This window comes from Lynx rufus, unplaced genomic scaffold, assembly GCF_022079265.1.
Source record: "Lynx rufus isolate CCGP_SWC_20201006 ecotype Redwood Valley unplaced genomic scaffold, mLynRuf1.p SCAF_22, whole genome shotgun sequence".
Lineage (NCBI taxonomy): Eukaryota > Metazoa > Chordata > Mammalia > Carnivora > Felidae > Lynx > Lynx rufus.
This window is the reverse complement of record NW_025814837.1, coordinates 22,298,553-22,311,172: the sequence shown is the minus strand read 5'-3', so window position 1 is coordinate 22,311,172 and position 12,620 is coordinate 22,298,553. Positions and strand designations below refer to the sequence as shown.

General features: G+C 33.9%; 1 protein-coding gene across 3 annotated transcripts in view; it reads left to right on the top strand.

Moving 5' to 3' along the window:
• METTL4 (methyltransferase 4, N6-adenosine) overlaps nucleotides 1–12,620 on the top strand; it is a 78,690-nt gene that overhangs the window by 44,401 nt on the left and 21,669 nt on the right. For 2 of the 3 annotated variants that reach the window (XM_047087034.1, XM_047087032.1), the window contains exons 6-9: nucleotides 1,528–1,702; nucleotides 4,455–4,561; nucleotides 4,956–5,047; nucleotides 10,619–11,555. In XM_047087034.1, the coding sequence (XP_046942990.1) occupies nucleotides 1,528–1,702; nucleotides 4,455–4,561; nucleotides 4,956–5,047; nucleotides 10,619–10,764 (520 nt within the window). In that variant the 3' untranslated portion in view covers nucleotides 10,765–11,555. Of the gene's footprint in view, nucleotides 1–1,527; nucleotides 1,703–4,454; nucleotides 4,562–4,955; nucleotides 5,048–10,618; nucleotides 11,556–12,620 lie in introns of those variants that run through there. The other variant, XM_047087035.1, reaches the window with a different exon arrangement.

Sequence of the window (12,620 nt, the reverse complement as noted above, 5' to 3'; positions counted from 1 at the left end):
CTTTAAATAGGTGAAGCCATACCATTTCATTTAAGAGGAAATGTATAGAAATAAGTGAAGGTATATAAGAAGAGAGGGTTAGGAAATTGAAGGAGTCTGTTGGCTTTTATTTTTACTGATAATATGAGTTAACTTCATCTGCTAATAGTGAATTTGGGCAAGAGATTTGAAAAGAGATGAGGGTTTGTAGTTGACCAAGAATAAATAAAAGAATTGATGAGTAGTTTTAGTAGTTTTGAGAGCCTCAGAATGGGTTTAATTGAGCCAATTCTTCACTTCTGCGTTTTTCACCATCAGATTTTCCCCATGTGAAGAAGTAGAAGTGAATTGTGTGGAAGTTGATTTGAAGATTGGAGGTTTGAAGGAGCTGTGGGGTGAAGGATAAAGAGGGGATGGGAATTTAGGGTGCTAATGAGAGGACAGTGAAATGATTGATGATTGCTAGTCTGTGGAGAAGAGGAGCATGTGGTCAGGAAGAAATGATAGACTCAGTAAAAGTAGAGGGATGGGTCATGGGATGCTTTGGTAAGGTTAAAGAATAGGTAAGAGATAGGTATTTACTGCCAGAGATTGGTGTTTAGTTTGAGATGGAATTAAGTATGAGTGATGCTAAGGTCCAGGTTGGGGGTCACTGGGAATGGAATATTGAGATGAATGTAATTGTATTTGTTTACGGGAAGATTAGGCAAGGTGTGCACATTATATAAATTGTGTCTTGAAATTGCCCAGGATAATGGCAAGATTTGTGTTGGTAAGGGAGAAGGTTCTTAGAGCTTAAGGCTTCATCGATTATGGGGAGTGCGGAAGAAATGGGTTTGATAGAACATTACAGTCTAGCATAGCTGGATGGCATGTCCCTCAAGGAGAAGTGGATTTTATGCAGATGGAGGAGCATAGCCTAGAAGCAGCAATAAGAGAGCTAGGAGAATATTGACCCATCTCTCTTTCTGGTGTGTATTGAGTGTTAGAGAAAGGGCCACATTCTTTAAATTGGATATTATAGAGCAAGTAGTTTTAGCAAGAGAAATCAAAGTTTGTACTGTTAATGATTCAGAGGTGCAAGACTATATAGAATATTTAAAAAATGAAAGTATGAAGGTTTCAGAGAGCCCAGTAGAATTGATTGGGAATAAAAAAGAAGCAGGATGATAGACTGAGGGTTGGTGGTTTCAAGACTCACTGTGATAGGGTCCCTGTATATTGTAGGATTAGGAAAAACGAGCAATAATGTTTGTTTAATTTTGAATGGGAGAAAAGCATATTAGTGAAATTACTGAAATGTAATACAGTTAAAAATGATAAATATAGCCTGGCAATTTTTCACTGTTAAAAATGAAAATGGGTTAATTCCAATTTGCATGTAATAGTATGTCCACTGGGTGTCACTGTGGCCTCATATTTAGTTATATAAATAAACTGCTAGAAGAGCTCTGTGTTTGTGGAGTCAGTATTATATGGGTCTTTTCTCTGCTTATTCTTCCTTTTTGCAGTGAATTTTGCTAATATTTTTTTTCTGTTTATTTGTAGGTACAGTTATTTATCACCACTGCAAATAAAGGAGATACTTATCCCTAAACTGGCTGCTCCAAACTGCCTTGTTATTACTTGGGTGACCAATAGACAGAAGCACCTGCGTTTTGTAAAGGAAGAACTTTATCCTTCTTGGTCTGTTGAGGTAGTCGCTGAATGGCACTGGGTAAAAGTAAGTTCAGAAATTAACTTGTTATTATATAGCGTGCCATGTAAGTCACATAACTTACACATAAATGTAGCATGTAATTTTTAATGCTTAGCATGTTACTGCTCTACTCCTTTAACACGGTCTAATTAAAACTTTTACTTTGATACTTTTTTTTTTTTTTACTAAATACTTTTATTTTCTTATTCTCGGAGGCTTTTTGCTTATTTGTTCTGTGTCTTTTTATAGTAGAGTCCCAACGTGCTGGCCTTAGGAAGTCACTCAGGGAGATATCAGGATGACATTTTAAAAAGCTCTGATGTCTGTAGTTTAAAAACAACAAACAAAAACTTTGGAAAATCTGTTTAGCACTAAACATAGAAATAGTCTTACCCTTCATTTTCTTCCTCTTTTCACATCCACAATTTCAGTCACCATTTGCAACTTCTTTCCTTCTTTTTTTTTTTCTTTTTCTTTTTTCTTATGTTGCTGGGGATGGGAGAGAGAATACCCAAGTAACTCAGCATGGAAGAGGTGGAAAGAACCAAGAACCTTACATACTTTGAATTTTACCATAGGTCCTCAGTGCCTATGTGCTGCTATGCCTATTTTTGAAAGAAATGATTCCAACTCTTGGATTGGTTGACTGGTCTTTAATATCTCTGCTTGCTATAAAAATAAAAAAATACAGAAAAATAAGGCATCAGTTCAGAGTCCGTTGGACATCTTTTTAAAGATTATTGTCTACTTAGATGAATCCTGCAAAAGCACTCCTATATTTTAAAAAGATAAGCCAACTTGTCAATTGAATGTTTAATATTTATATAGCTGATATATTCATTTTAGACAGGTGAGTTCTATGTTTATGTTCTTCCTATGTATTTTGTAGTCTACTGGTATATCTTCTTTTATTTTTTAAAGTTTATTTATTTATTTTGAGAGAGAGAGAGCATGAGTAGGAGAGGGGCAGAGAGGGAGAAAGAGAATCCCAAGCAGGCTCTGTGCTGTCAGTGCAGAGCCTGACATGGGGCTTGATCCCACGAACTGTAAGATCATGACCTGAGCCAAGATCAAGAGTTGGGACCCTTGACCAACTGAGCCACTAAAGGCTCTTCTGGTATATCTTCGAAAAGCTGTGTATATTGTTTATTTGCACCTATTTTAATGGACTTGGAAAAAAACATTAATAGTTGTATCTGTGCTTTCATGTTGTACCCTGGGCTAAGCTTTGGTTGATTTGGTTGATGTGGACATTTACAGGAATATAAAACCCATTCTACCTTGTACATTATTACAGGTTTTTTATTGTCAGAAACTGGGGCCAAAGTCAGGGAAAAGGTACCTTCTGAAATCAAAACCAATAAAATGTTAGCCCATAAAAGCTAAGATTATTTATTTGTAGTAGTAATCAGTTCTGAGAGATGATATGATAAGCCTAGAGTTTAAGACAAAAATGCAGTAAGTGATATGAAACACTATTAGGTAACTATATGTACTGTTATAACAGAAGGAGTAATTTGCATGGAATATAGAAGATATCCAAAGAATAAGAACTTGTCTGTATTTGTACAGCACTATGTGAAAGAGATCTATCTCTTATGGGTCCTAGAGGTGATAAAAGGACTTTACCGATTTGGCTTTTTAGGTATCTTGATGTTGAGTAAAGTGTTCCATAGATAATAGATATGAATATTCTGATAGTGAAAATATGTATTTCAATGGTTAATAAATTGATATTGTTATTATAAATAGTGTTTTCAGTTTGATTAGCTTAAGTGAGTCTTTGAGAGTATAATAACTCCAGGTGAAATGGTAAAATTGAATTTCTGGATTTATAATGCCAAGGAATTAGACTAAGTGTTGTCTATTTTATCAATCCCTGAGTTGTTTTATTACTAATTCTCGCTCTGACAATGTTTATGACACTATTTTCTATGAAGGAATATACTTTATTGTAATCTACTTATTTATATTATCAGTAATCAGTAAATGTTATTTGAGTGAATAAATGAATTAATGATGACATGGCTTCCAGGAATAAATTTTAATGAAAAGTAGATTTTTATGTGTAAAGTGATATTTAAAATATTTTAGTCCCTTATAGTTGCTCTGTCTAATGTGATAGTCACTAACCATATGTGGCTCTTCAGCACGTGAATTACGGCTGTTCAAAATTGAATTGATGCTAAGTGTAAAATGTACATTGGATTTCAAAGGCAGTATGAAAGAAAAAATGTGATATACCTCAGTAACTTTTTGAATTGATTACATATTAAAATAATATTTTGGATATGTGAAATTAAGCTAAAGATATAATTAAAATTATTTTTACCACATGCTTCCAACTTTTTTTTTAATGTTTATTTATTTTGAGAGAGTGTGTGCATGTGCGCACTAGGGAGGGGCAGAGAGAGAGGGAGGGAGAGAGAATCTCAAGCACGCTCAGCACTGTCAGTTCAGAGCTGAAGTGGGGCTTGAACTCATGAACCATGAGATCATGACCTGAGCTGAAATCAAAAGCCGGACACAACCAATTGAGCCACGTAGGCGCCCCAACTTCTCACGTTTTTAATGTTGCTAGTAGAAAATTTAAATTACAAATGCGGTTTGTATTTGTGGTTTACATTATATTTTTATTAACACTAGCCTAGAGGTTTAATAATTTTTTTTTCTTTGGTGGAAATTGTATAGTGATAGATAAAAAGCCAGACTCTTTCCTGGGTATTTACAGATGTATGGTTTAATTTTGTTTTGTTTTTTTGACCCCTCCTATCAGATCACCAATTCAGGAGAGTTTGTGTTCCCATTAGATTCTCCACACAAAAAGCCTTATGAAGGTCTTGTACTGGGGAGAGTTCGAGAAAAAACTGCTGTACCATTAAGGTAGGAAAGATGATTTTTCAAAACTGTATAAATGTATACAATTATACATTTTATAAAATTAATGGCATAAAGATCATTGATTTTCCTTAAATTTTTACATTTTTGAAAATCTGAAAATGGCCCAGATCAGAAAAGTATGAATGGTATGGCACATGAAATTTTATATTATCCTTTGTTTTATATAGTGTGTAACTGCCATTATTGAAGAAAAGGAGATTATCACTAATGTCTCAATACTTAAATTGTTGATTTTGATTATTTTTTCTATTCTTGAATTTATTTTTAAATTCAGATAGTATTTGAAAAGTAAAAAAAAAAATCAAGGCAACTGTGGCTTATATATGAAAAATTGTCCTTTAAAGTATAATTTACATTGTTGTTTTGTTTTAATTAGGAATGCAGATGTAAAAGTGCTTCCTATTCCAGATCACAAGTTAATTGTCAGTGTGCCCTGTACTCTTCACTCACATAAGCCACCGCTTGCTGGTATGTTTTTATAAAATAGAATTGTTATGACTTCTGTCAAATTGAGAAAAGGATTAAATTTAGTATTTGGTGTAGACATTTGGAAATTAAATCAGATGTTTATTTTTATTAGTTCTCTAAAATTTTATAGAAGAATTTATGAATAGTGTTTTTTGTTTTTATTTTGCTGCAAAAGCTTTGTTGTTTTCATTTGGTCCATGACTTGAGAGGGGGCTCCATGATGGTTAAAGAGCTGCCTAGTGGCTGCAGGGAGAAGTGCAGGCAGAAGCTCTGACATCAGGGGGTGTGGAGGGGTCCCTCAAAGGCTGCTGGGCTCCAGAGGCTCCTAATTGTGCTTGAGGGTGAGCCTTTCAAAGAGATACTTGGCCTTGCCCAGACCAGCTGGCGGCCATCCAGCCTGTGGAGGTTAGTTAGGTGGTTACCCAACTTCTTGATGAATTTTACCTCCTCATGTGGAAGTGGCTCTCTGGGAAGTTACAGAGATGGGGATTTGTGTACACAGAGCCCAGAGCATGCATATCTAGAAGGGCCTGGTTCAGGTTCTTCTTCAGGGCCATGACAACTTCCATGGCAATGAGGGCTTTGCCTCACTCATCCTGGGAGGGTTTCTTCATGCTTTGGCAGATGGCACAGTTGCTGCACTGGTTTTGCGTCTTCCAAGAGATGCTTGGCCAACTTGTGGAAGAAGTGCCCAGGCCCTCCAAAGTCATATTGTCACAGTCAAAATAGAAGCCCTGAGAGGTAGGTGTAGGAGGCCCACAGATCCAGGTTGATCAGGTGGTTGACACCTCAGTAGAATAATTCTGACAAATCTGGGAGCTCATTGTTGGTCAGCAATAAGGAGCTAACCACAAAAAATGGTGTTGGCTGGTCCTAGAGGTTGTGCCTGGTAAGAAGGTTGGAAAGTAGTTAGAAGGTGGTCAGAGACTGGTTCCATCTAAAGACTGTTGAATAAGATTATGAACTGTTGATGCGCCGCATAGGTTCATTTTATTTCACCTCTGCTTTTCCCCTTAATACCATTTATTTAGGTTCCCCTTGGTTGTTACTGCCCCACTGTCCTTGATAGACTGATGGGGCATCTGAGGACTGTAGTTCTACTAGTGGCTTTATTTTACTATGAGGGCTCTGTCCCTAGCTTGTTCTGAAATCAGGTGCTTAGAATAGCAGTCAGAGACATGGTTACAATCCCCTTGATACTTGGTAGAGACTCAGTTTTATGTTGAGGTAGTGTTGCTATTCTGAACCTCCGGAAAGGTAATTGCTGCAGGCTACGGTTCTTACTAGTCTTAATGCGTTGGTGTAATGTTCATCATTCAGCGAAGCTAAGCACCAAGGAATAGTGGAAAGGTTTGGATTTGGAGATTGACTAACATGAGTTTGAATCCTGACTCTGCTACTATATGTTACTCTAACATGTTCTACCTGAAAGTCCTCATTTAAAGAGAGACTAATGGTATTTAATCTTTTAGAGTTGTGAGGATTGATTATAATGTATTTGAAATTCTGTAGCTTATAGTGGAAGGTTAGTGTATGCTAAATTTTTCAAGTGATAGTTTAAAAAAATAGAATTGTAAGTTCATGAGAGACACCAAATTTGATATGAGTTATCTATTAAAAATTTTCTTTAGGAATATCTATTGTATTGATTTTGTGATCCTCACTTAAAAAAACCAAAAACTTTCAAGATGCTGCTCAGGAAAACTATAAGGTTCCCAACCTATCATATTATTTTGTAGAATATGGGATAGAGCTAGAATACATAGGAAAGTGAATATAAATTCCCAAGGTAATTTATATTGATAACACTTAGAATTTCTTTTATCTTAAATTGCTTATACAGAAGAGTCTTGTAGTGTTGTAGTGTTGCTTAATTTGAAAAATATTCAGATGTTTACCTGATGATCCATTCTTTGACTTAGAGAAATGCTGAATGAGTAATTGTCTTTAAGCCGTGTACTATCGTAGACTCTTTAATGCATTAAATATGTGACTTAAATGAAAAGTGAGATTGTACTGTTCTTTGAGAAGAAAATAATGGTTGGCACCAGTTATATTTGATGGAGGAAATCTAATTTGTATTCTTTTCATTTGAATTTTATCAGTTAAGTATCAAAGAATAATTTAGTGTTTTTCTTAGGGATTTTTTTTTTTTTAGTTTTTATTTATTTAAGTGATCTCTACACCCAGAATGGGGCTCAAACTTATGACCCTGAGATCAAGAGTTGCATGCTCCTCCTACTGAGCCAGCCAGGCGCCCCAGGGCTTATGTTTTTACTTTTAAAAATCTAAATGCTAAGACCTAAACTTTCATTCCAAAATTATAGTTAAAATATTCATCAATTCCTTTTACATAGAATAAAATAATGTTTAAATATTAGTGTTAAGAAGCAAGGTTTTAAAATAGTAAGTAAAAATTAGTCTTTTATTAATGCTAATAAAAATTAGTCTTATAGCCTGTGTATGAAGTGTAGTTCTGCCATATTCCCAGTAGAGAGCAGCACAAACATATTTTTAGGATTTGGAACATTTTGAAAAGAAAGATTTTTGGGGGGGAAAGATCTACATGACTTGATATATGTAATCCTTATGTTTTAGTTAGGTAGTGGTAGACAAGAAGTATTTGTAATTCTGTATTTTTGAATTCATGTCACTATGTCTAGCAAGTGCACGTACAGAAGTACAGAGCCATACAAACTAAAGCCACCAAAAAACAACTTTCAGATTTCTGACTGTAATTTACTCTGAAATCATAACTCTGGGATTTGGGATACTACATGTCCTATATATATGCTTAGAACTTACATGTAAAGGTTCTTAAACTGTTTTGTGCAAATTTGTAAAATGAAATGTTCTTTTACTTCTAGAAACACTAAGATTTTAAAAAATTTTTAATTGATTTCTACTGCTAACTATAAAAAATGTTTTAAAAGATACATATATAAGTCATAAATAGCTATAACTTATCACATAACCTTATAAATGTTTATTAAATTTAAAGATTTAAGGTGGGAAAATTATGAAAGTATTTGAATCAAAATTGGTTTTCATATTTTACCTTAGAGGAATCTCTACTCCCTTTTACTACTTTATTCACTAACAGTTTCTGTCTGAAGAGTAAAACACAGTTTGATGAGGTTTTGTGCACAGGTGTTCGAGCTGCTTCTCCCCCCCTCCCCCCCCCCCCCCACCCGGCCCTGCCCCTTTGCTCCTAGAGCAAAAGAGGAATGACTGGCTATGTACGGATTATTTCCTCTTCTGTGGTTAGTAGCATGTTTTACTAATGTCCAATGTTATGTAATTATCTTAAGTATGTGTATATATCATATTCATACTTAAATTTATACATTGGAATTTACTTTTTAAAAATAGAGATGTAATTGACATATAATATTAATTTCAGATATACAACACAATGGCTCGTGTATGTATATATTGAGAAATAGTCACTGATCACAAGTCTGGTTAACATCCATTACCACACACAGTTATAAAATATTTTTCCTTGTGGTTAGAACTTCTAAGATCTCGAGTTTACTTTTAAATTGATACTTAAGATTAGAAAAGAAAACATTTTCATTAATTTGCTCTCATTTCTTTTGCTTTGTTTTGAAATGTGGTTAACATTTTAAAAACATTGCTCCTTGATTTTCTAGTTTTCTCAACCAGAAAAAAAAAAAAACACATGCAGAAATGTGTTACCTTGGGAAAGTAGGAAGTAGTAAATGGGTTTAGGTTTTATGTACTGTATTTGTCAACTCCAAGTACATGGCCATCGTTTTCTACTAGCTTGTGTGCTCTTAGAAAACATGGATAACTGTTTCCTTTGTTAAATTCCATAGCACTAATTATAGTGAGTGCTCAGAATAGTAAACAATTTTGACTGACTCCAGTTTAGACTCCAGATTAAGGGTCTAAAATAGAGTTGCTAACATCTTTGTGCCTAAAAACTGAAAAACTGAACAAATAAGCAAAAACAAACAAAATATTCCTTCACTATAACCTTAGATGACAGTAAAAGTGAATTGAGGTTGGTAAGGCATTGAATTCACGAGGAAAAACTAGAAATGTGATATAGGTTTATTGTCCTCTAAGACTCTGGGCAAATTTTCTTTCAGGCTTAATAACATTTAGTTATAATTATACACTTAAAAAAGAACTAGAAGTCTCATGTTAGCATCTCCTAAAAACTATCAAAGCCCAAATTTGAGTTCAGTTGGGTTATAGACAATGAATACTTCATAAATTCCTTGATTTTTGGTGAATAATACCGATGCTTTTAAACAAATAAACCGTTATTTTGCTGTGAGAGCAACTGGAGAACATTATGAAACATGTTTTTAAATATATTTTCTTTCTTTCTTTCTTTAAAAAATTTTTTTAATACAATTTATTGTCAAATTGGTTTCCATACAACACCCAGTGTTCATCCCAAGTGCCTTCCTCAATGCCCATCACCCACTTTCACCTCTCCTCCACCCCCATCAACTCTCAGTTTGTTCTCACTATTTAAGAGTTTCTTATGGTTTGCCTCCCTCCCTCTCTGTAACTTTAAATACATTTTCTTTTAAATTTTACCTATATCAAGTACTCCTAAGGAATACTTATCATTCCTAAAAGGAATTTGATAGATTTCTTCTAAGCTCAATCTTGTATAGCAGTTAAGAACTATATTTAGAAAATACTCTTCTGGTGACTTTTCATCCCTCAATTATTATTTTCATACCCAGTTCCTGTAATGTTAATATTGCTAACCGGAACATGATCAAGGTTAAATTGATTTAAATATTGTCATCCAAATGAACATGTACTTTAAAAAAAAGGCTTCTATGGTATATTCTTTCTGTCACTGTATATCATAGCATTTAGTCACCATATATATGATGTACTTTTTTTCTCAAAAATAAAGTTTTCAGTAGTTATTAATACATATATACATTAAATAAAAAATACTTATCTGTGGAAATAGTATGGTGAAATTTTAGGTAAAAAGGGTCTATAATTTGGAAATGAGGGAATGTACTATATCCAGTTATAGCTAAGAGGATATTGTTATATTTGTTAGTTATGTGTTCTCAATATTTTTATTGATGCCTAATTTTTCATTTACTGCTCTTTTGCTAGTATATATGCTTGCAGACACTTATATTTTTGTCTCAGTTTTTTAAGTGAATTGTTTTTGTATTGTTCCTATACACTTATTTTTCATGCGTGGATTACATTTATTAAAAAATTAAGTTAGTACTCAGGAGATGTGTCAGTATTGGAAAATTGAAAAGTCACCTGTGTGGGTGTTAAAATCCTTATTTCTCATCTACAAATGAAACCTGATAAATTAGGACTTCTCAAAGTTCTGATGGTATTATCCCCAATCTCAGGAGTGCTCATTTCAAATGATTTCTAACTATAAATAGTAAAGCCCGTGATGAAATCCTTGAAATTAATTAGCTATCCTCCTCCCCACCCCTTTTTTAAAAGGAAACATCCCTGTTCTTTGCTTTTAACTGCTAAAAGGAAATTGATTCCTTTCTTAATAATAATTTTTGTGTTTTTTTTCTCTTTTTTGGACAGAGGTTCTAAAAGACTATGTCAAGCCAGATGGGGAATGTTTGGAATTGTTTGCTCGAAATTTACAGCCGGGTTGGACTAGTTGGGGCAATGAAGTTCTCAAATTTCAACACATGGATTATTTTGTTGCTCTGGAGTCTAGAAGCTGACTGTGGTCTTAAAGTTGTGATTTTCTTCCGTTTTTCCCCACCCCTTCTTCCATTCTAACTGATTGTTCCTTTTCTTACCAACCAGTATGCTTAGAAATGTAAACAGGACTTGGTTTTTCTGCAAAAGACCATAAGTGACTAGTCTTTATGTAATTTTGAGATGAATTTACTTCAGTTGCATTAGTATTCCCCATTATTCCAGATTCACTGTAAATAAAAAGGCAAGCAGTTAGAAAAACGACAAGACTTTGTTATTGAAAAAGTTCAGAAAGCATGCACTGTGGACCAGAGGTCATAATTCTGCTCATGGATATGTTTTGTTTGGCCCTATGGTGTTGTAAAAAAATTTAAACCACCATTCTAAAAAATGAGGGAATTTCACATAAAGTCTAGATTTCTGCTTTTCTTTAAACATTAGAAGCTCTGGCTGCACTGTGGTCTGTATTCTTTCCTGGCATCAGTAAGTAGGAACCACTGGTAGCAGCTCACTTGGGAAGGGACCCGTGTTTTGCGGTTTACTATAGTTAACACTTGCTCCGTGCTACTCACTTGTGTTGTCTACTTGGCCCCTGTGCAACCTAAACTTATGACCTTCGTTATACTGTTACATTCTGGAAAAAATACTGAAAGACCTACCAAGTAATCATTGTGTTGTGTTTATGAAACATTTTAGAGGGTTTTAAATTGCATTCAAGGTCACTTTTCAAGTGCTTCATAGTTTTGCTTTGTTTTCTAGAAGAATATTTAAGAAATATTTCTTATAAAAATGTCAGAAAACAGTGCTTATGATTTAAAAGATATTTATATTATTTACAGATTTTCCACAAATATTTCTTTACTAAGTAAAATATTTTTACTGAAATGATTCTTTGAAAGGCATGCTGATTTATTATGTATAATCTTTTTTCAAATTGAGATATAATTTCACATAAAATTCTTCAGTTTTTAGTATAGCGTTCGATGGGTTTAGAAAATGTATATACAGTTGTCTATCTACCACCATAGTCATAATATAGAACATTTTCTTCACCTCCAAAACTCATGTGTCCAATTACAGTCATTCCCTTCCTCCCACCCCTGGCCCTTGGTAAACAATGATTTGTTTTCTACCATTAGTTTTGCTTTTTTAGAATTTCATGTAAACAGAATCATAGAACATGTAATCTTTTGTGTCTGGCTTCTTTCCCTTAGCATTTTGACAAAAGTATTTATACAATTTACAGCTTTTTTATAAATATTTATCTGCTAAGTAAAATGTTAGATTGAAATGATTATATGACAAAATTAATTCATTTACTGATTTTGCCAAAGAGAAGTGTTATTTTTGAAGTTTGTTCATTCTTTGAGTGTGTGAATATGGTAATATAGGCTTAACTTTGTATTTATAGGGATACTCTAACTTGTTACAGAAATGGAAAAAGGTATTAAACTCGAAGCAAACCTCTCCAAACCTCATTTGAAACTCTTTCCAGCTTCTTGTAGTATTTATAGATTTTATATAGTTCGTGGAAACATTTTATCCTCACCAAGTTTTTGGACTTTTATTTTTGCATCACAAATCCTGATACTTGAGAGAAAAAGAGAATTTTTATTCACTGAGTCTGGTATTCAAAACACAGAAGTTTGTTTTTTTTGTTTTTTTTTTGTTTTTTTAAGAAACAGTGGTTCTAGTCTTACCTCTGCTCCTAAGGTGTACAAACTCTGGGCCTTGTTTGTAATTCCTGTTTAAGTGTTGGGCTCTTTTTTGAACAAAGGATGATTCTGGAAAACGGAACAGTCATATGCCATGTGGGAACAAAAAGGCCAGACTAAGATTAACCTTTGACTTCATTACCAGAGTTTAGCCAACTGACCTA